This window comes from Aspergillus japonicus (genome assembly GCF_003184785.1).
Source record: "Aspergillus japonicus CBS 114.51 unplaced genomic scaffold BO86scaffold_98, whole genome shotgun sequence".
Taxonomy (NCBI): domain Eukaryota; kingdom Fungi; phylum Ascomycota; class Eurotiomycetes; order Eurotiales; family Aspergillaceae; genus Aspergillus; species Aspergillus japonicus.
Genome location: NW_020291735.1, coordinates 1 through 23,411, shown reverse-complemented (window position 1 = coordinate 23,411; position 23,411 = coordinate 1). Strand labels below are relative to the sequence as shown.

General features: G+C 50.4%; 5 protein-coding genes across 5 annotated transcripts; 3 read left to right on the top strand and 2 right to left on the bottom strand.

Annotated features, from left to right (window-relative positions):
* Positions 1-902: 902 nt before the first annotated feature.
* On the top strand, positions 903-3,348 carry BO86DRAFT_250336 (putative mucin). The gene is made up of 3 exons (XM_025667176.1): positions 903-1,647; positions 1,700-1,973; positions 2,039-3,348. The coding sequence occupies exons 1-3, from the start codon at positions 1,174-1,176 to the stop codon at positions 3,292-3,294; spliced, it is 2,004 nt and encodes a 667-aa protein (XP_025522368.1). The 5' UTR covers positions 903-1,173; the 3' UTR covers positions 3,295-3,348.
* A 1,953-nt stretch (positions 3,349-5,301) lies between these two features.
* On the bottom strand, positions 5,302-10,308 carry BO86DRAFT_443462 (uncharacterized protein; the record flags this gene model as incomplete). The annotated part of the gene is made up of 5 exons (XM_025676368.1): positions 5,302-5,346; positions 6,055-6,582; positions 6,632-9,074; positions 9,170-9,795; positions 9,904-10,308. 5 exons carry the CDS (start codon positions 10,306-10,308, stop codon positions 5,302-5,304), a joined length of 4,047 nt encoding a protein of 1,348 aa, XP_025522367.1.
* A 10,270-nt stretch (positions 10,309-20,578) lies between these two features.
* Positions 20,579-21,155, top strand: BO86DRAFT_250198 (uncharacterized protein). Its single transcript, XM_025667174.1, has 2 exons — positions 20,579-20,627; positions 20,698-21,155. Exon 2 carries the CDS (start codon positions 20,743-20,745, stop codon positions 21,043-21,045), a length of 303 nt encoding a protein of 100 aa, XP_025522366.1. The 5' UTR covers positions 20,579-20,627; positions 20,698-20,742; the 3' UTR covers positions 21,046-21,155.
* BO86DRAFT_250222 (uncharacterized protein) lies at positions 21,156-21,584 on the top strand. Its single transcript, XM_025667175.1, has 2 exons — positions 21,156-21,505; positions 21,563-21,584. Exon 1 carries the CDS (start codon positions 21,265-21,267, stop codon positions 21,460-21,462), a length of 198 nt encoding a protein of 65 aa, XP_025522365.1. The 5' UTR covers positions 21,156-21,264; the 3' UTR covers positions 21,463-21,505; positions 21,563-21,584.
* A 15-nt stretch (positions 21,585-21,599) lies between these two features.
* Positions 21,600-21,986, bottom strand: BO86DRAFT_423111 (uncharacterized protein; the record flags this gene model as incomplete). The annotated part of the gene is made up of 1 exon (XM_025675384.1): positions 21,600-21,986. One exon carries the CDS (start codon positions 21,984-21,986, stop codon positions 21,600-21,602), a length of 387 nt encoding a protein of 128 aa, XP_025522364.1.
* Between the last annotated feature and the right edge of the window lie 1,425 nt (positions 21,987-23,411).

The window sequence follows — 23,411 nt, the reverse complement described above, 5'->3', positions numbered from 1 at the left end:
CCCCCCCCCCCCCCCCCCCCCCCCCCGTGGCTCTGACATCAACCGGTATTTCATTCTCTTCAAGACAAAGCAGAGACAATCAAACCTGGTCAACCAAACGGGAACCGACCCAAACGAAGGCCAGAAGGGAGGATCAACCCTCTGGACCTGCGTCCGGGTCAAACTCTGTCTCTCTCCTGTATGGACACAGCAACTTTGCACTTTCTCCGGACGAAGAAACTAAACCCACCCTGGCTCTTCTAGCGGAGTTGTTATGAAGTTGAGTTGATTAGTTATTTGGCTGCTTGCTGGATGGAGGATGATGTCTTGACCTCACTCATCCATCCTTCATTATTCGTCTTCCCTTCTTTTACTTTTTCATTAATTTCCCAATCTATTTTATTTTTATTTTTTATTTTTTATTTTCTTGTCTTGCCCTTTTCGCTTTCTAGATCCATACTGCCTTATCCAATTTATTTCAATCTCCTATATGGGTTCAATCCAATCCATTCGAGGTTTCAACCACTTTTTTCTTTTATAAGATTATCTGCTTTGACTTTCTTTTATCATCATCTCATTGTCGCGTCTTCGAATTTCGTGGATATAGTTCGGTTCTACGACTGGGTTGTGCATGCAGGATCTATGACCTGAACCTCTCCTTCCATATCATTCTGGTCACTGCCACTTCAGTTCTACTGTTTTAATCCAGCTTGTTGCTACTACTACTACTATTGCCTTGCCAGCATACATACTACCACTAATATACTATGTGATACTTGTCCATCCTTGATTCTGGCTTTCCGATACTTCCACCCCCTTCAGTGCCTTCATTCCATCGAGGCGGGCAACATTCAACAGTGTTGCTATCCTACCTACCAATTCCCCCGTGCGGCCTTTGATATTCGCGGTTCTCGAGCCAACCAGACCCCCCGGCGACTTTCCTGTTCAACTTCAAGGATACAGATCAACCTCCACTGCTGTGGTCGCAAGCCATTGCATACCTCTCCCACGCACCGGACCTGACGAGCTGCCTGGATCAAACAACAAACACCAGCGTACCTACCCCAACCTAGTCCAAGACCATCCCGATGAGAGCTTGGTGAGCACGGTGTTACAGATATCTCGGTGTTCTGGCTCTTCACCTCTCGATCTTCTTCTTCGCAAGTGTTAATTGAACCTCGGACGTCCTGCCATATGTCTCTCCCGGTACTTCCCCCACAACCTCAACTCCCCACACTGCACCCAGTCACACCCACCATCGCCCCCTACCCCCGGTCCGACAGTGCGAGAAAGCGACCCTTCGAGTCGATACCCGATATCTCGGACAATTGGACTGCTCCCTTTCGGGACGGTCTCCCCACGCCTCCGAGCGAAATGAACGGAGTTGCTACCTACAACGTCATCCCCTCGTCCGCCTACGGATCGAAGCTCGATGGAATCACATTGCCGCCGTACGCCAAGGTCTCCGACTATCCGCGCATGAACTTCGATGGAGCGACTGCCATGGTCCCGACGTCAAAGCCACAATACCAGCCTCCGGTCAAGGAGAACAACCCCCGCGAGCCGGAGAGTCAGAAGAAAAGCAGTACCAATTCCACGGCCTCATATCTGCAGATCCCCTCGACGATCAACAACAGCAAGGGGAGTCTAGCCGAGTTTGCTGCGCAGGTGAGTAATCTGATCGAACTTTTCGGCCGAGGGTGCTAATCTGCGGATGTAGATGACCTGTCTCTTCTGGTTCGAAAGTGCGGCCAAGTTGAAGGCTGTGGAGGAGCGTTCGCCTTCGGCCGGCCCCCTCGCCCCTGAGACCATGCCGACGGTTGGCTTTCAGAAATGGGTGACCAACATCCTCTCCACGACCCAGGTCAGCCAGAATGTGGTGTTGCTCGCTCTCATGTTCGTTTACCGCCTGAAGAAGTTCAATCCCGGAGTCCGTGGGAAGAAGGGCAGCGAGTACAGGCTGATGACTATCGCACTCATGCTGGGGAACAAGTGTAGGTTGTCACGCATGAGGGTTCTGTGTATCAAATTGTGATGAGGCTGACATACTTCTCCACAGTTCTCGATGACAATACATACACCAACAAGACGTGGGCCGAGGTTTCGGGCATCACGGTGCAGGAGATCCACATCATGGAAGTCGAGTTCCTGAGCAACATTCGCTACAACCTGTACGCGTCGAAGGAGGAATGGCGCCAATGGCATGTCAAGCTGGGGCTTTTCGCGGATTACTTCAACAACGCTCCGCGAGTGGCGGAGAAAAGCGACCGACCGGCTGTTCCTCCCGCACTCCGGGTTTCTCCCGGTCTGGCTCCCATTTCGCGGGCTGCGCTGTGCTCGCCTTCGAAGTTGCCCTCGCCGCCTGCGGCCGATGCTCTGCGCTCACACCACTGGCCGCTGCCGTTGAATGGCCTGCCGTATGCCGGCGGGGCGTGTCAATTGCCGCCGAGTGACCTGTCGCTGGCGAGCAGCCACCAGAACCCACGCAAGCGGAGCCGCGACGAGGCGGTGGAGGAATTGCCGTCCAAGAGAAATACTGCCGCCATGGTGCCGAATCTGCCAAATCTGCCGGTATCTTCCGCCTTGACCAACATTCCCGCCTTGCTGCCCGCCTTGCCGCCCGCCTTACCGCCCGTCATGCCATCCACATCCACATCCACCACCACCACCACCACTACATCCACAGCCCCATCGACATCGGTGCCTTCTCTCGTCCCTGCCATGCCGGACTCCGTCTCTCGTCTTCCCCGACCCAACTTCCCTGCTCTCAGTCTGGCTCCGACCATGCCTCCTGCCGTCTCCTCCGTCCCCCAGTTGCCTTCGACTGGCCGCGTGATGCCGCCGGTATACGCTCCTCCCAACACTTGGATCTCACAGCAGATGCCGACCACCACGACGGTGGCCCCTGCTGTCACGGTCCCTACTGTTCCTCCACTGAGCAACGGTCTTTACACCTCCCTGCCGGACCCCAGCAGACACCACAACAGTCCGTTTGCCATCTCGTCGGCCACCATCTCCCCCGCCGTCTCCGCGTACTCCGTCACCCCTCAAACTCACCTGTCGCCATCCTTCTTCCTCGCCAACCGCAACTCACCGTATCGGCCCGTTCGCAGTGTCAACACCCTTCTGATCCCCCCTCCGTCCACCTCCCTCCAGCAGCAGCGCAGCGTCCCCTTTGACCACATGCACTACCAGCCCCTGGGCAAGACGGTTACCGAACGCAAGACCGGCGTACTGCCCTACCTGCACCACGAAGCATGGCCATCCGGACCCATTGGGCAGCCCATGTTCCACTCCAGCTTCAGCTTTCCCTGAAGCGGGCAAAAGTCTATTCACCTTACCTTACTCTTTGAATGCAGCTTTACGACCTTGATACTGATACGAAGCATACGAGAAGACCCGACCTTGACTTCATTTCACTTTTCACTTTTTGCTTCTCCATCCCGCCATCACCACCGTTCCCATCCCCTTTGTATTCCTGTACAGATTTTCGTTTTCTTTGTTTCGACCTTCCGTTACGACATAGCATGACATCGCGGCGTTTGTTTTCTTGTGGTTCCCATCACTGATAGAAATCGGTTTTGTTTTTCTCCGGAAAGACCACTGCTTGCATCTACACTGGACTCTGAAGGGGAATCCTGGGAGGAGCTGTTCTTTATTTGTTGCATGAACATGGCGCTGATTGGTTTTGCTGACGGTTATGTACACTTGAGAGGGAAAGGCAAGCATTAGCATGATATGGGCGTTTTGTTTCCGGGGAAGAGATTAGGTAGCCTCAGGACCAGAGGAATTTGGGTCTCATTAGTGGGGCCCCTGTGATAAGAATACAATAGAAAGATCTTCAAGTACAGTACAGATGACTCTCTGAGTTGCATACATAACACGGGAGGTATGTTGTGTGGGATGTGGAATAGTGGGCTTACTGCCTAGCGTTGGTAGATTATGGTTAAGCGTGGTATACTGGAGCGTCCCGTTTGCACATGGGCCATGTCTCTTGCAAGACCAGTACATACGACCACAGGGTGTGGAAAACAGGGCTTCCCGTCCGCTCAGCCGTACTTAAGCCACACGCCGGGAGGTTAGTAGTTGGGTGGGTGACCACCAGCGAATCCCTTCTGTTGTATGTTTTTGTTTTTGTTTTGCATGCAGGTGAAGAACGCCCTGCTAACAGCCAGTAAGGACCATCCAGCCTCGATCCCGCCATCTCAAGAGGAAGCATAGTATACAACTCTCAGTTCTTGCAGAAGACCTGATCAGGAAGATATTCAACGAACATGCCGAACGAGAACTGGTCTTGAAGTGTCTCTTCCAGGCCCTTCCCGGGCTACTTCAGGCGGTTTGTTTGCCATCAGGGGTAAGTGCTCAGTATAAAAGTGGCTAGGTAGTCCAGAGTGCGATGAAGGCAAATCAGTAGTAGCTATTGGCATACCGTACGTGCAGGTGATCCCGGCAGCAACCCGACTGCCCATCAACCAGGCTCTCTGGAAGTATCTGAATATGACCCAGAAAACCGCGTGCAGCGCCGTCAAAGAGACAGCATCTGACCTTGCACAGTAGGTGGGGATCTATTTTTGTTTTACTCAGAAAGGAGCCTACCACTATATCTGGAACAGGAGATTGAGGTTGGAGGTTCAGGTATCAAACAACAACTGCGGGGATACATGGCGCAGACGTGGCCATTCGCTTGACCGTGGTGAAGAAAGCGTGCTGGCCAGTGCAGTCAGTCAGTATATGCATACCCAAGCCAGAGGCCCCCCCCCCCCCCCCCCTCCCAACCGGTAACTGAAGACTTTCCACGCGAGTAGCATTGCACCGGGGCTTTTAGGGCATAGAATGACCGGCTCATAGAGACCAAGATGCCAGAGATCCGGTTGGGAGATCGTGGGTGAGGAGGCTTCCTTGATGATCTTTGTATCAGTTAGTGTAGGATACAAGTTCGAGTATATATGTTATGTTATATTATATGCTTGCTTCTTCGGAGCGTGCTCTGGATCTTCTTGTTGGCAAGGATGGAAGCCGGGGCGAGGGGAAGAACTGCTGGCTGGAAGAGGGGTTGGCACGGTAGCTAACGGATATAGGTTCATATCTTGATGCACTTTGTAGCTTTGAGAAGGTGAAAGGTTTATTAAGTTTTTTTTTATTTGTTGTTCTTTTTTTTCTTTCTTTTGCAATAACTCAACCTCTGCTCACTGAGAAGCATGGCACTTCCCTGTCCGCCTTACTTGCTCGCTGACAACAATCCCAGAAACCCTTCCCTACCCTATCCTACCCTACCCTACCTCACCTTAGCTAGCTGAACAGTCACTGCCAGGCAGCTCGATGTTATGCCAGGCTGACTGTCCGCATCACTGGGCTTGTAAGTAATGTCTAGTGTCATTCATGGTTACGGTGTCGGGGAAATTGGACCAGGTAGGAGAATTGATATCTTGATAGTGTGATGTATACCGTCCACGAGATGTCAGATGCCTGTAAACCTGCCCCTCCGCTCTTTTCTTCCACCTCCCCCCCACAAAAAAGACGATCATCCGTACTTCATCTGCGGTACAGCCTCACCCCCGCTCCTCTCCCCCCGCAACCTGCGCCTCCTGCCAGCCAGAATCCCCACGCCACCTAACCAAGCAAACCCAGGTACGCGGACGAGGCGGCGGCCGCACTCAGGGCAGACCCAGCAACGTCCCAGGCCGGGACGTGCGCCGCCTGCGCATCGATGGTAAACGCCACGCGGTGGACCGCACCGAGCTGCAGCGTGAACGGGGCGCCACCGGCGGGGGGTGGTCCCACAAACGAAGCCGAGCGGACATCTTCGGCCGTGACCGTCTCGCGGGAGGAAACCCGGACGGCGGCGGACCCGGTCTGATCGGACGAAAGCTCCTTGTGGCCAGCGGCCTGCGCGACAGCGGGTGGGCTCGGGGGCGCGCCGCGCTGCTGCCGGCGCAGCTGCTCCAGGGGCCACTCGGCCACATATCCGGCGGTGGCGGGCGTGGCGGGGGCGTCTCGCGTGCTGGCGGCGCCGAGGGCAGCCGATACCAGGGCGCGCCCGTGGGCTTGGTAGAAGAGCGTGCCCGGCAGGGTGACGAGGTTCGTGGCCAGGTCGTAGGCCACCCCGACGCCCATGTTCACGGCGGCCCCGATCGCCATGCCCGCCGCCAACCCCGTCCCGCCGGTGAGGACGGCGAGGCCGATGGCCACGCTCACGCCCGCCAGGATCTGGAAGAAGCTGCGCCAGCTGAAGTGCCCGCTCGCGTCGGACCGGTGGATCGGGTCCCCCAGGCAGTACGCGTACGGGTTGATCTCCCCCGAGCTGAACGGGCTCCACCCGTCCGGCTGCAGGAAGATCCCCAGGCGGGGGTTGTACCCCCGGTAGCCCGTCCCCAGATGGTACCACCCGGTCACCGGGTCGCGCCACTGGCCGTTGAAGCCGATGGTCGTCGTCGTCGTCGGTGTGCTGCTGGCGCTGGCGCTGACGCCGTACGGCGGGTACGCTTGCTCGTGGACTTGCTGGACGTCCCGCGTATCCAGCCAGGTGCCCACCGAGTGCTGCGCGTCGGAAGCCCACAGCTGGGTTTTCGTCGCGCTTCCCTCCTCCTCATCCTCCTCCTGCTGCTGGACTTCCCCCCAGTATACCCCGCTGTTCGCGATCCCCCTTGGTCACAGCGATCAACGCGCCGCCGCGGTACGAGAACTCGGTGTCCGGCTCGTGGGGAATCGACTGCCGGACCAGCCGGTCCGTGGCGTCGTACCCGTACTCGCAGAGGAGCTGGTTCTGGCTATCATACACCGCGGTCAGGAACCGCGAGGCATTGTAGACCAATGCCCGGCCGTGCTCGTCGCGCGTTATACACCCGTTCGCGTCGTACTCGAGGGTGACGGCCCGCGCCGCTGCTTCGTCGGGGTGTGTGTTGGAGATGCGGACCAGCTGGGTTGGGTCCTGCGCACTGTACGTGTAGGTCTGCGTGTTCGCGCTGCCGTCCGCGAACGTGGTCTGGATCCGGGCGATACTGTTGTAGTCGGTGAGCGTGAAGCGCTGCCGGCGGAGGGCGCGGCCGTGCTCGTCGACCGGCGGCTGCGTGCCCCGGCACTGGTAGTCCACTAATCGGCAAAGACTGTCGTACGCGAAGGTCTCCTGCCGCAGCAGCGTGCCGGTGGCATCGCGTCGCTCGCGGGCGGCGACCAGCCCCGTGGCCCCGTAAGCCTGCGTGGTCTGGAACAGGAGCGTCGCCCCCGTCTCGACTTGCCGGCGAAACTCGCGGCCGAACTCGTCATACTCGATGTCGGTCGTCAGGGTCACCCCCTGCCGACTGTCCTCGGCCACCGTCGTGACGACGCGGTCGGCCTGGTCGTAGCTGAACCGCGCCTTGACCGGTCCGACCTGGATCTCTTGCCGCCGGCCGTGCGCGTCGTACTGGATCGCGTGCTGGGTCCCGTGCACGTCAGTGTACTTCTGCAGCTTGCCCGCCTGCGAGTACACGTACTCCAAGGCGCGAGTCCCGCCCGCGGTCTGGATCGTCTCCGTGGACAGCAGGTTGGAGGGGTAGTAGCTGAGGCGGGCGGCGGCGAGCGCGCCCTCCAGCTGCACGACATGGCCGGTTTGCGGGTCGTGCTCGTACCAGTCGGCGCCATCGCTGGTGACCCGGCCGGTCAACGCATAGTCCAGTGCCGGCTCGTACGTGCGCTCGGAGCGCCCGCCCGTCGGCGTGATGACCTGGGCCGGGACGGGGGCGACGCCCTGATAGCTGTTGGTGGTGGTGCGGCCGCCAACGGTGGTGCGGAGCGGCCGCTCCAAGCCGTCGAAGCACTGCGTGCCGAAGCCCGAGGGGGCGCCCTGCAGATCGATGGCTACCGGCAAGGCTGCGGGGCTCTCAGGCGCGTACTGGGTCCGGATCGCGTGGCCATCGGGCCATGTGGTCTGGACCACGCGGTCGAAGCTATCGTAGGTGTAGTGTGCGGCACGGCCCAAGCCATCCGTCATCTGGCGGCGGCGTCCCAGTCCATCGTAGGCATATTCGACGGCACTCTCGACGGTGCCGTCGCGCCGCACGAGGGCCTCGGAGATCGGGGTCTGGAACGCGTTGAGTTGGACCCGCACGTGGCCTTCGCCCTCGTTCCCCACGGTCTGGGTCAAGGCAATGGGGTCTGTCACGGAGAGGTGCGCCGCGCCGCCGTTCCGCGTGACCTGGTAGACCTCGCCCCGGTCATCGTACTCGAGGGCGCGCGTCGTGCGCAGGCTCACGGGCGGGCCGCTGGCCCCTCGCAGCCAGTCGATGTCGACCTCTTCGATGCATTGGCCGAGGGCGTTGTACCGGCGCTCCTGCACGGGGCGGAATGTCCCGGTATACCCCTGGCTATGATCCCAGACGCCGTCGTCGTCCTGGGACTCCACGCGGACCACGCGATCCATGCCATCGGTGACGTATCGCGTCCGCACGCCCTTGCTGTCGGTCACGGTGACTTGCCACCCGACGGCGTTCTCGAGGACCGCGTATTCGTGCTGCTTTCGGGCCTCGAAGACGGTGCCGGGGGCAGTGACGGTCTGGGTGACCCGACCGATCACATCGTGCTGATGGGTGGTCTCGGTGCCGGCCCGGTTCTTGATTGCGAGGGTCCATCCGGAGATGAGGGAGGTGGTGGTTTCCTCCTGCGTAGTCTGGCCGTCGAAGGTGGTGGTGGTAATAGTCTCGGTCAACGCCGTCGAGCCCGAATGACGGTACTTCAAGTCATATATCGTCGGATGCTGGTTGAACAGGCGGGTGACCTGCTGCTGTCGTCGGCCATGATCGGCGGACTCGGGCTCGTTCACATAGGTGTATTCCGTGGTCGCGAGGGTTTGGCCCTCCTCGCGGGTCTGCCGTTGGGCACTGGCCACGAAATAGGCGGTTGGAGCCGCGGTGGCCGTGGGGAGCCTGAGATATGTGTAGCTATGGGCGCGGGTGGGGGTTGGAAAGCCACTGGCCGCCGGGATCACGGTCTCCCGCTTGACATGGCGCTGGAATCCGTGGGGATCGGGCGGGCAGAGGACCTGACCCTCTCCAGAGGCCACCTCGCTGACGGCAGGATAGTATTCACGGGCGGTGGTGACGCCACTCGGCGGGGTTTCGCTGGTCTCATTCCCCCACTCGTCGAAGGTGAAGCGGGTGAGGCGCCCGTGGCCGTGTCCCGATAGGTGGTCTCTTGGGTCTGGGGCAACTGGTACTGGGCAGGCTGGCCCTCGAAGGCCGTATTGCTGCGGGCATAGTAGGTGGTGGTCTGGATGAGCTGCTTGACGCCCTTCTGCTGGTGGATGCTGAGCTGCAGATGGAACTTGTTGGACACATGGCGGGTGGTGGGTCCGCCCACGACCTGCACGGTGGAGGTATACTCATAGTTGGCGGGAGTCAGGTACAGATTGTCCCCGTCGCTGGACCAGGTCCTCCCTCCACCGAAGCCCAGGAAGTTGTGGTCGGAGTAAGAGTAGGAGGTCTGGATGGCGGGTTGGTCCTGGAAGGGCCTCGCCGTGTGCGAGATCACGTGCGGGATGGCCGAGACCGGCGCTCCGCTGGGCAGGCGGAATCCCGCCGCCCGGTAGGCAATCGTCTCGGTGGCCCCCGTCGGGCTGGTGACAGTCGTCAAGCCCGCTGTCTCGTATGTGAATTTCCAGGACGGCGGACTCGACGAGCCCTCCGAAGTCGGCGAACTTGGCGAGCCCTCCAGTGGCAGGCGCAGCTCCGCCAGTTGGCCGTTCCGGCGCAGCAGCGTGAACGTTGCGGTCTCGGCGGTGCCTGGTCCGCGGGTGATGGTCGTAATCTGCGCGCTGTCGTTGTAGACAATCTCTGTCAGAACCTGCGGGCCGGACTGAATCTTCCTGAGTCGGGGCTGCGTGCCCGAGAACTCCCAGGAGAGGTGCAGGGACTGGCCATTGGCGCCGTAGATCTCCGTGGGCACACTCACCGAGCTCCGATGGTTGAAGTTGGAGAGCACTTCCACTTGGCCGGACTTGAGGGTCACGCGGTAGCTGGTGGTGTTCGTCTTGTGGAAGTGGAAGCTCTGGAGCTTCTGGTCCGTCACCCGTACGGAGCTGGTGCTTTCCTGGACCTTGTAGTTCTCCCCCGTCGACAGAATTAGGGTTCGGGACGGCGGGTCATAGGAGGAGAGCCCCCCAAACGACCAGCCCCGTCCCAGGCCGACATCGTCCCCTCCCAGGGGGTTGAAATGGAGGGACAAGTTCAATGGGGGGCTGTTGCGGACCCCAGCCGGCACTTCATACAGGGAAATGGTGCAGTTGTATTGGCCGGTGCGAGGGTCGACGCCTTTCTCGACGTAGGAGTTGAAGTTGAAGCCCTGGGAGTAAATCATTCTGCTGGTACAGTACTAGCTCGTTGAAGGACTATCAGTCTTCGGGGTTATGGATAGTCTTATAACCTCTTCTCTCTGCTCTTCTCCTTCTTCTGAGAGCTGGAGCAAGAAGGAGTGGCAATGGGTCCATCAAACAATGATGCCAGAGGGGAGAGATGAGAGCGGAGCTGACAATATCAAGGTGGAGGGGGGACGATTGGGTAGGAGATGACATTCTCGGATTCAGCTGTGACTCCCTGTTCCCCTCATGCAGCAGACCCACCGTTAGCCGTCCACTGAATCTCAGTCAGAGCGGACAGGGATCGAGGTTGACTCCTCATCCGGTGCAGCGCTACACAAGGGTTCATTGGTTAGTGCTGTGCACAACATCCCCGCAACCTCCGCTGCAATCTATCCTGTACAGTACTGCATAAAGCCCACGCTCGGTGGCGAGCTGCACGACACTCAGGTAGGGCCGAACCAGCGCCCGCTCGACCACATCAGGGCTGAAAGATTGCGACACTGCATGAAATGACGTGTATACTTACTTCTTGTGCTTCAGCTCCTCCCTTGCCACCCCCGCAACCTTTCCTGTGTCGGCCTCAAGCTTCCACAAGGAATCCAGCAGGTTGCAATGAGCTGAGACTTCAGCCCAGCTCAGCCCAGAAGACAGAGGGGGGATGAGACATGCGACTGAAACGGGGGGATAGAGCGCAAATGAGGTATATAAGGCTGTCTGGCACTGGTCGAGAAGCAAGCAGTCAGAGTACTCAGGATTTTCTATACACCCACCCACACCCTCATTCCCACTCTACCATCTATCCCACCCCGATCACCACATTCACCATGCCAGTACCTTGGGAAGTCATCTCCTTTGCCGTGCAGACCATACCATCTCTGCCCCAAACCATCCAGCCGATGAGAGTTTCCGACAAGGCTTGAACTACAGTACACCTGGAATGAAGCCCAGATCATCATCACTCATCATTTCCATGGAAAGAACTCTCCAGCATGAATGCAGACCCAAAATCCAATTATTAGATTATTTCCCCGCTAAAGCATCTGGTCCTTCAGCTGAACATAAATTCAATTAATAAAAAGGCAGGTACATACGACCACAGGGTGTGGAAAATAGGGCTTCCCGTCCGCTCAGCCGTACTCAAGCCACCTATTGAACGCGGCCGAGTGGGATATGAGCCCTTTCTCAGTCGCTGCTTTATGGGTGAGCAACGCTAAGACGAAGAGTGAGTGCGGGTGATTTGGGTGATGCTGTCCAGAGCGTGGGTGAGCGGGGTGAGCAGGGTGAGCAAATAGGTGAGCGATCGAGTGACCAAGCGGGCCAGCCAGGCAACCAAGCGAGAAAAATTTTGAAGTTAAATAGGGCGTTTGACCTGGTTGTCCATTCCTTTTTTTCTGTTCGATAAACTCATGCTCAGTAAACAACTTGAAAAGTGATACCATATCGAAAATCAGCATGTCACGTGACAACAAATCAGGCCTCTCCGAGGAGGACCAGAGGCGGAGAAAAGTTGAAGAGCTCCGAAAAATCGGTGAATTACGTGGTTTTACCACAGAGTACCAACAAATTACAAAACGGAAAGAGAATGAGGTATGTCACAAGAAGAGAGCTCCGGCTACTGATGAAAGGTACAACAGAGCTGTTGAGAATTGGAAGATGTAAGTAATAAAAATACTCTTCTACTATGTATACAGACATTACTGACTCCAGTCCAGATGGATGATGACTCAAGGTGAACCTGAAGACAGGTATTTCTCCAAGGTGGAGCCAGATCCTCCCAGCCAGATCTTAAAGCTCTTTTCTGAGAGTTTCATCTGTCTACGTGAAGGAGACCTACCCTCTCAACATAGTGTGGATTATAACTTATCCTGCTTTATCGCTGAGTGGGAGAGAAAAACCTCAAGAGTCATTCCGAAGAGTGTCAAAAGTGATGTCTACAATGTATGTTTTAGATATCTCACCCCTTTCCTGAATTACAACGCTTACTAACCATATTTAAAGTATATTCACAACGAATTGACACCAAAGTATGGACTTGAAACAAAACACCGGGAGAAGTTTCATGTTACAGCCACAGATCTTGATCTTCTTCTTAAACGATTATTTCAAGATGACGATCATGACTACATTCATGAAAGAGCTCGATTCCAAGATGCCTTTGCCTTGTCACTTTTTTCGGGCTCCGGAGCTAGAGCCGGGGCTATTGTCGAGTCAAGTTCATATAGAAACACTAATGAGTGTCTTTACTACAAGGTATATTGGATTCCTACGTCTACAAACCCTGTTAGAGAAGCTAACTATTTAAATAAAAAGCATCTTACCTTTAACATCCAATACAAAGATAATAAAATCAAAAGATGGGTTACTATAGATCCTGAATTTGTGAAAGGTCACCGGTATAGTGATGAGGCAGTCATGTGAGTTCCTGCTCCAGGCATCACTGTTGTTGATGCTGATGATTCTAGCCCGAAGAACTGGATCACAGAGCAAAAGGTGCTTGGCAGGAACTTTGTATTCTATGTTATGGTTGCAGGCATAGCCGACCAAGCTTTCAAAGGTATTCGCAGTGTTGATGAGTTGCTGTCAAAAGTTCCACCCAAGGGCAGGGAATCTTGGACACTTGAATGGGAGGATCATGCACAATCTTTACCAGTTCTCCGCATGGTTACCCCAAATGGGCCGCATCCTAGTCGTGCTCTCACATTCTCCTCAATTCGGAATGATCTGAGCTCTCTCGCCCGACGAGAACATTTCCGAGACCCGCTACGAATCCATGGAATCAGAGGCCGAGTGGCAACTACGATTGACTGTATGTAATACGCTTGCATGCTATAGTATACATTACTGATTATGTTATTATAGCAAAGGCATCTCAAGCTATACGCAGTCAAGCATTAGATCATGCAAACCCGGATACTTATCTTAAGTACCAATCGAAGTTTAAACGCACCGATATCCAAGCGCATTTTTGGAATCTAGAGCCTGACTATGAATGTCTCGATATAGAGGAAAGCATGGCACACCACCGTGACCCAAATGCTCCCCAGAAGCTTGATGCCGCTGCTGTTGCTGAGTTTGAGAATGATGAGGAGATAAAAGGTCTGTATGCAGAGATTGAGATTCTGACAAAAGAAATTAATGGCAAGCCAAATGAGCAGCAGGACCTTGCAAGCGAACGAGAAAAGTTATACAACAAAGTGGCGAAGAGACGACGCAGCAAGACCAAGGACTTTATTCAGAACTGGTGGAAGTCCTCCTATAATGAATATATTGCAGGAAAGGATTTCACTGAACGTGATTCAACATGTTTATTTTCAATCTACCGAAAATACATGCCAGAGAGAGACAGGCTGCGAGATAACTTATTCAGCGAAGTGACAATTGACAGCGAGACTGGAAGACAGTGTATGCTAGATATGGTGGCTATCTGCACGTCTGAGGAGAGAGTAGCATACTATCCCGGTGAATTACCAATCGACGGAAGATGTCCGGTTTGTTTAAAGGATATGTCAAGGTTTGTTTCAGGTTTCTTATACCTGTATTCAATGCTGATTCCTGCAGTTTTGAGATCCAAGGTCGCTCCAAGCATATACTTCAATGCAAAAGGAAATCACTGAATGCAGCACCATATCAACAGTCATACAAAAATAGAAAGAGAGCTCATCGTCGCACTGACCGAGTGTTTTTGGAATGGTGCTTTCTGTGTGCCAAGTGGTTCCACACCAAGACTGACTGGCAGGACCATTGTTGCTTTCATCTAAAAGATCTACAGCCGCGTTGTGGTTTGTTGCGATTCCGTTATACATTAGTTTCACCAGGGCTTTGCCCTTTCTGCCTGGGCAATCAGAGCATGCAGCCCGAGTACAGATTCAAGCAATGGCGCGAAAAGGCCACTCTGATCAATCATATCGATAATGAACACTTATCAAAGATAGACGAGGAAAAGCCTATCGTATGCCCTCACCCATCTTGTGAAGACAAGGCATATTCTTCTGCTTTGGAGCTTCGACGCCATCTTTATAATGTTCACTCGATTGAAGAGCCTCGCCGCAACTGTGTTAGCAGAAAACGAAAGTGGATACTTCAGGATGATACGAAGGAAGAGCCTATTGTCAAAAAACAATCGCCTAGTCGTGCTACTCGTGATGATCAAACTGGAACAATTTGTAAAGTTGGTCCTCAATCAGAACAGGGCACCTTGAGGTTATAAAAAGACAGTCTGAGAAGAAGATATTTACAAAATTCGACCTCTGTTTTATTTTTGGTGTGACTGTTTATTGATAAAAAGCTGTGGTATTCTCGTGATAACGTTTGCCTATCTTAATATTCTTAAATTGACTCAAGGGGGATTTATAAAAATCTATCCATACTAATCAGTACATATCAATAGAACTTTATCTTGAAATGTCTCAGAAGGGTGATAATGAATAGGGCATCATGTAAGTATTTTCGAGCTTGCGGATGCTAAAAGATACTTTTTACTGCTCACTCACTGCATTCCATGAGGGTAGCTAAGCAGAAGGGGTCATTTTCGTCGTAGTCTTTCAGGCAGTTGTGTAAGATCCAGTGTCTTACAGTATAGCAAGTCACAACAGTTATAAATATCAAAGGTATTGATATTCTTAGTTTACAAGTAGTTGTCATATTGTGGTTAATGTAACATTAGTGACATACCCTACTTCCAGAAGGGTACCTGGCTTGAAACAGGATCTTTTACTGGTCTGATAGTATAAAAGATAAGAATCATTTAGTGGTTCGGCTTTCGCGCAAAAGAAACTTTTGAAAATAGTTATTTCTCACTAGGTGAAGAACATGACCCCGCATTCAAGCCAGCTCCTAGCCAAGGAGATAATGTATAACTTACTGTATCACTGTGATCATTTTACTTTGGTTCTGTTTAGAAAGTTCTTAAACTTTCTCCAACCAGATGCAGCTGTGAGCAATCCTTTCTTTGGATAGCGCGGTCATTTCATAATCGATTGGTTATAGTCTAGTAGTAGCAGCGGCGATGTAAAGTATATTGTGAGGCAATCTGAGTGGGGGCTCAGAAAAAAAGACAGAATCAGGAATAGACTAAGGCAAACACAGGTGGCATTTGAGTGGGTGGTCTGTACTATACTATATTAGGTAAGGTCTTCCTACAATCCCAAACGATAGAACTACTGGCAATGGCGATCAGATCACACAAACAATATGATTTGTCAAGAAGAGAAAGATTGTGTGAGTACAGTATAAGAACCCTCCGGCCAGCCATGTTATTGAGAAAGGTCACTCTCGAGTCTGTCTTCTACCCCTAATCTTAACTTTCTATGCACTCAATGGGAGCCCCTAGCTTTAGGGTCTGTTATGAGACAGCGGATGAGCTATGTACTCCCACTACTGTGGTTTCGTTGATGGGCAGCCTGGAAGTTTGGCGCAGATTCGCAAATATGCGATGGTACTGTAACCGTCATGGCTACGATGTTATTATCCTCTGGGAAATGTCGACACTACAAATAATAGCGGCACTGGAAGCACCTCAAGCAGTTACAGTGCTAGATGCACTGCAAGCCCCCGGGGCGCTGCAAGCAATACAAGCATACGCACTACAAATTCTACAAGCAGAAATGCACGCGTTACAAGCAGAAGCGGAAGTGCTGCAAGATATACGAAAACTGGAAGAACAGCAGGAATCAAAGTCACTTCGAGCCCAGCAAGCACGACAAAGACTGGAAAAAGCACTATCAGCACACCGCCAGCAAGCAATAAAGGCACGGCAAGCACAAAGGTCACGGCGACTACGACAAGCAGCACAAGTACGGCAAGCAAACCAGGCACAGCAGGAGCCGGGTATGATAACTCATTTTGATGTGTGGCTCACCGAATCATCAGCTGCTGTTCTCAAGGCTTTTTGTGAGGAGAGAAAGGACTTGAAAATTGTCTCTCCAATATTTGCTGGCACTGGAAAAATTTACCTTGACTTTATCAGAGACGAGCACTCTCACCCGTTGAGAGCCAAGATGTTAAAATATCTTAACTCCCTGGGTTTCACATTCAGAAATAGTGAACAAATCGCACGTCCTGATCTGTGGTGTTGAAATGTCCTATGCTGAGATAAAAGTGAATTCACTTTATGAACCAGATTTAATTGGGTTGAGTTGTAGTCTTTTGAGGATTTCAAATTCTCTTTCTGTCAACTTATTCATTGTTCTAGTGTTTTGTTGTCGATTATTCTGCCCTCAACGGGTCATGATCAGCTAGTTGGTTTTACGAAATTAATTAGAAAGACCTGCCTATATTCACCGTCTCTTAGCATGGACTGAAAGATATTAAGTTCTCCTGATTATGCTGCGTTTGAACGTTTGGACTACTTCACCTTCCAAGAGCAGACTCAACTTCTTCTTAAGCCCAAGACTGGTCTTTAGGTTTGGCATTCTCGGTTTATCTGTGATTTTTGTAGAATCCTTGGAGCACCTGTGTCAATCATGTGAAGAAGCTTCGGTGTCCATATCTTAATGTTTAGTTCAACAGCCTACCTATCATCTAATCGCATCCAAAAAGATGGCTTTCAATGAATTCCCCGGCCCTTGATTCTTTTAATATTTCTCATAAATCAGAATTGCCAGGCCAGTTTCGCCAAGCATTGGTTACCACTCGAACCACATTAGAACTGGCTTGTTTCCGCTTGACTTCGGGAGAGTCGAATTGAAATGACTGGTACCTTGGAAGAAGAGTGATTATAGTCTAGTCTTGCAACAAGCTCTCGTTCATGAGAGGTATGGTCCTCTGAGAGGTACGACGATGCTCACTTTGGCCAGCGAGATTGTAGCTGAGGAATCATTTATGGTACCGCAGCGCGATAGCTAACTACCTAAAAGAGGTTAGTTATGGTACAAAGTTGAGTCATCGTCATGATGAGCGTTCCTGACTTGAGGAGCTAAATACTATATTATGTCAGTGTACTGGTCTTCCGCAACAGAGGAAATTCACTACAAAAGTAACAAGCATGGTTTTCCTGCACAAGGGGAGATTTTAAGATACACACGTGAAGCGTATTGAGGTGTTCCAGTCACAGATCCTTCCGAAACCCAATAGAAATTCTCGAATGAAGTTACTGCTCACAAATGGGGCTATCAGGTCCTCCATAGAAGTGTCTGCGTGATGAGCAGCAGTGGATTTCAACCCAAGAACGCGACACGGTCCATTCGAAAACTTCAGATCCTTTACAAGCTTGTCTATCGGTACAGCAATGATCTGTTTATCCTTGTGTGGTATAGTGTCTGGCCTGCATGTAATTTTTCCCAGGTTCTGATACAGAAAAGTGCTGACCACCCATTCCGGGCTAAGACTCAAGATTGTAAACATCTCTGAAGATACTTTCTGAAAGGTAACACCGAAGCAAAATCGGCAGCTCACTGCAATCATGACAGACTTAGGCTCACAGCGGTCGATGGAACGTTTGCCGTTGGACATATATGGAAGGTCGGCTACCGCGTCGCATTGGATAAATAAGATGTTTGCGCATGAGACACACCAAGCGAAAATATGATGAGATGAAGGATCAATCAAGTTTTTCAATTGGAGTCTGAGCTGCAGTATAGGTGTAGGCAAGCATGGTTCATTGGGGGGTATGACTGGTGGCTGCGGGATATTGGGATTGGCTTCCCTGTCCTCGGTTTGTTGCTTCATCTGTACCAGCGGGTCTCGCTTTGTTGACTTTGGATATCAAAGCTGTTGCGCTTTCGTATCTACGCAGGTGATCCAGGTTTAAGGATTAGAGATTTAGCATTCGCGCGAAAAGTGCGGAAGGGGCAGAAATGTTGTGAAAATGACTAAGAATGATATGGCTTGAATATGGTCAAGCTCACTCTTGAATAGTCTTTATATTCATGCCAACGAACATGGCAATTCATTTGTTTTGCCGTGATCTTATCTTCAGATACCTTTTTTGGGCGGACTCACATTCCTCGATAGGCAACAGGCAGTATTTCCATTGCAGTCTTATCAGAAAAAAATGATAAGCAATAATGTTGTTAGAAGTTTAGCGTTTGAGGGACAAGCTCAGTGAATTCTGAAACTTTCTCCGAACCTAATATATCTACTCATAGAATTGATTTTTTTGGTTTTGGTTTGGTACAATTATGAACCATTATCCACTTCTCGCTTCTGGAATGAGCTCGGGAAGAACCAAAGTCCGCATGCATTTGCATTCCATGATTCTTCTAGCATCACACTCAGCATAGCAAATATAGCAAGATCACCTCGTCTTCCATGCTTGACACATGAGAATCATAGCTCGGAATCTGGACACAGTCATGAGTACGCTCTGTTCATTCTCTCCCATGTGTACCATTCTGTCTTGATTCGCCTTGTTCGAAGTCCCGGTCACGCAAATTCCATCTAGGCCAACGCTCAGACTGTAGTTTTCCCAAAAATTGAGATCTTTCCTAAGGACTCGGTCTACTGATGGGATACGCCCTTGGATAGTATTTTTGACTAAGCACATTGCAGATTACAGATTGTACACGTTGAGGGTCAAAATTTAGAGGAACTGATGGTTTTTTGGGGTTCAAACCAAATTTCTGGAAGAACGATAAGATCTGGAGCATTGGAATTTATAGCATATTTTTTATGGTATAAAGGATTCTCTGAACTCAGTAACGATAATTCAGGGTCCCTTGAACAGATCGTCTCACTTTCTTCCCATGGTCATGGTGGCACTACTTCATGTCTAGGTAGACCATAATTTGTAATGCTCTTTAGCCTAGCTGTATCACTGCTTGTAGCGTGGCTGACCAGACCCCCCCACTAGTCCAAATGCGTCGTTAGCACAACGCAAATGGAATCAAACATTAAGTATCTACAATGGTATCAACAACTCAGGTAAACAAGATCCCACGTATCTCTGAATCAATAATTTCATCTTAGTATTGCATCCTTAAAAGGACGTATTTACATATTCAATCTCTCGCCAACCAAATACTTAAACACAAACTTGAACCAAGCCTTTAAAAAGTATTAAATCGATTATTGAGTCGGTCCCCGGAAATCATAGGATGATATCTTCCTTAACAGTGTTGCTGATTAACGCAGAAACTGTTATGATCTACTCGGTTCAATAAGAGGTGGACCTGTCAAACAAGCGCCCTTAAACATTAATACTCGTCAGAACAAAGTTGGCAGATATCAAGAGCCCGAAAGAGATATAAATGAGAAAAACACGTCATGATATGATTGAATTTCATGAGCCACCTAGTCAGTCGTAGCGTAGCTTCCTGAAACCGCTTTTTTATAGCGATGTAACTAAATTAATATGCATGACGTCTTAGATCTGCTTCAGCGATGCAAGTCGAGGGCCACCGCTGGCCTCTGTTGTACATCTTGTGCCGTCATACAATTTCTTTTCCCGTTTCAATCTCCATCACCTTATGAAGTGGCCTTGTGAATGGGCAAATTACTGACATTCAACAGACTTCCAAATCTTAAGTAAACGTGCTTCCAGTGCTACAGGAATTTTGCTTATTCACGTAGGTTTATCCGGTGGTACCCTACTCAGAAAGTCTGTCGATATTTTGGTAATCGTTCTCGTTCAAACAGCTCGTCAAAGAGAGGTGATTCCCGCCAAGATCATTTTAGCATATCATTTTATCACGGCATACAGCCAGCTCTATGTCATCAATTGTATTTAACCGTTGCGGGGCTATTGCTCGAAATTAAGTTGTAAAGTCCGGATGACATTGCTTCAGATGATCTAGCATGGCTCCATCAGAATCAAAACTTCGGTGGTCGCTCGTAGATCGTGTGCATTCGAAACAATACCAAATATGACCATGGTTGTCCATGATTCCTGGTCGACCAGGCCTTCTGATGAAATAGGCGTAGTGGCGCTTGCGTATATGCTCGATAAGGTCGGCTTCACTTCTGAAGACACTACCATGTTCTGTGCAAGTGAAGCCACTCATGTTCAAATCTACGTTTGAGCTTTTGATAAGATAATCAATACATTAACCCAAGTTATCTTTGTCTAAGCTGATGAGTAGAATATTTTGAGGGTTTCTAACGATATCTCGTCATATGACGTCGATAAGGGACTAATCGACGGCATTTCTACGAAAAGTCGAATATTGCTGTTCTTACTAATTTTGAATTCAAAGGCGTGGGAGAAAGAGGTACTCCACCACTCTTCGCTCCGCATCATTTTCCATAATAAATTATGAGAACAAAGAAGGTTTGATTTACCAATGTTGCAAAGAGGGTCATTTTACATAATAGAAGTTTTCGTTTGTCGCAAGAGGGGTACCATTTTTTCGACTTCGTTCTTCAGGTTCTGAAATACGTAAAGGTGATGTAACAATCTCATCTCCCGCGTTTATATCTATCGAGGCTGAACATTCTGACAGAGTTCATGATAGAAAGTTCACCCTATGTATTCTAATTTATTGTAACAAGTCTGCTCTATGTGCTCGCCAGAGACGTTGGAGAAGTTTCACAAATTTCTTAACACCGAGGAGGCGACCCAAATCTGCAGCCAGTTCCACACCGATATATGGCAGTCTGGATGTCAGGTCATGTGGTATGAGGAATACAAGCCTGGGTATTGGAAACGTGTTCCTATTCAGGATTATCCTCTCGGGTTGCACGTTTCTTCCAAGTTCAGTTCCGAAGGAGAAAGCATTAACAATTTGGTAATGATAGCAGTCGAAGTACAAAAGCTTCCCCGAGTTAGATCAGGAGATAGACTAAGCTATCAGTTTTACTAAAATTTCTCGTGTGTTGCCATGACAAGTTGCAATAGCGTAACTAGGTGATCAAGAAAACCGTTGATTCTCAGGAGCGAACACTCAAACAAGACTTTAACGGCAGGTTAGTCGCATTTTTGCCACTGTCCAGATATCACTGAAAAATCGCCCCCTATGGAACCTTATACACCACACCTTATACACAAGATTTGCACCCTTGCATAGGGTTTTGAGTTCTAGATGCTCCAATGTCATCGAAGATTACCAGAAGCTAAAGACAACAAAAGTGAACCTGAACTGTATATCGATTGTATCTGCTCATGTGTTTGGTACTTGAAACCGGCCGTTCTAATGCTCCATCACATATGTATTATCGTTACTGCATCTGTGACGCGGGCTGATAATACCTGTAGAATGAAACCTTCAAATTGCGCGTAGACGGCAAGTGGATTATGGAGCTCTCACTAGATGCATCACGTTGATAATAGGCTTAGTGACACTGAAGTTCATGCTATGAGGCAGATGGTTGTAAGCTCACTGTAAAATGAATGAGATCAGAAGCTTAGAACCGCTCTTCAGGCTGGCAAAGATAATGGGTAATCAAACGTAATCTTTTTGAGTCCTTCAATAATATCGCGTCGTGTATCGGTCGAATTTGTGTTGACGTAAAGCTGTAAGGCATCGGCGTAGAGCTCCGGATGGTCTTGTGCGTACTCCTGGGCATCCGACATGATCATATCGTAGACAGTAATGTTCCATTCGGTATAGACACCATCCACTGCCTGTCCAGCTATATTGTATCGAGCAAATATCGCATCACCATATCGCTTCTCTAAGACAGCAGTGCAATACTCGGAAGCCCATGGTTCCACCAAGTTGATACGCGCGGTTCTGTTGCGGACCGCAGAGACTCGTAGATCAAGGAACAACTGCTCGGGGATAGAGTCCACGATAGCCTCCATGGTGAATGCGAAGATACTCGAGACGAGAAAACTAAAGAGTAACATGGAGTGGGAAGAATATGAGCTGATGATCCTGAAAAAATCAAAACTGCCAGAAAGGTAGGTTATCATTAAACTGAGACCTAAAGCTTGTTTGTTGTTGCCTAATGTGGGTCTGAGATTGCTCTAACCAATCAGCTCATCACAAAGACCTGGAAGTATCTTTCATTACGCAGTAAACTGGGCAGCGAAAGGTCGTAGAATGCAGTTACTAATTGTTGATTAGGTCAGCACCGATTTGAGTACTCATGACTCTATCATGAGAAGCACAAGACGCCCTGCTTTTGACACACACGCAGCCTGAATAAGGTATAATGGACTTGAAATGCCGAACTAGGATAGACGTGTCAGTGAGATATCCCCAATAGGATTTACGTCATCATTTTACTTCATAGACCGAATTCTGATACTCCATACCTCATGTCATGTACAGTGGGCCATTGTAAACATTTTGTACGGGGAAAGGGAACATTTTTTCTCATGTTTATCCGGCCAATATGTTGCTCAAGTAGGACAATTCTAGCCTCTTGTGATGTGGGCATGATTGAGCGAGAGGGACTTTCAGGCCTGGCAAAGCTGCCCCGTCTGCAAAAAGCAAAGAGAACAATGACAGATTGAGAACGGTTCCGTGACAGCTAGATATGTAAACTACAAAGGTACCCAGAACTCTCGCTGAAATTTTTGTTATATTCAGCGCATGTGTCTTGTATATGCACAAAGTCTCCTTCTGTCGGTATTGTTTAGACATGAATGGTTGATTGCAGCTAGAAGACCTTACTACACAAATCGCGGATTACAGATCAATTAGGATTCAACAATTGAACTATGAAGAACTTTTGTATTCTGGGTCCATAGAGACCTTGTATGATGAGCATTGTTTCGTGAGCCCATCAGGTCGGGTTTCATACAAATAGCTGAGAGTCGAAGTTTTGCGGCGCTCAGAAAACACAAATTAGATGATCATGTATTAGATAGAAGATTCACGATTTCAATCACATCACGAGCACCCAGTGGTTTTACTGCTCAAGCATATCTTTCGGTGACTGGTATTTTGCGGCGAATAACCTGATACCTTGATCTCTGACGTCGCACGACGACAATCGTCGTATATAAGCTCAGCAACCGAATGAATAGCATACTGGCTTGAGTCAGGCCGACTGTTCAAGGGGCCTATCCGAAGATTGCAATCGCGATATGAGTCCACATCCCTATCAGAGCCATAATAACGCGTGGTACTTTCCCCCATATAATCAAGCATGTTGTAGCAATTCGATGCTTTTGCAAGATATTCTGCACTGCAGGAGATGCCCCAAGTTGTTCTTGCTGCAAGATTTCCGGTTTTGATTGTATTTAGCCCTTCAATGATATCGCGTCGTGTATCGGTCG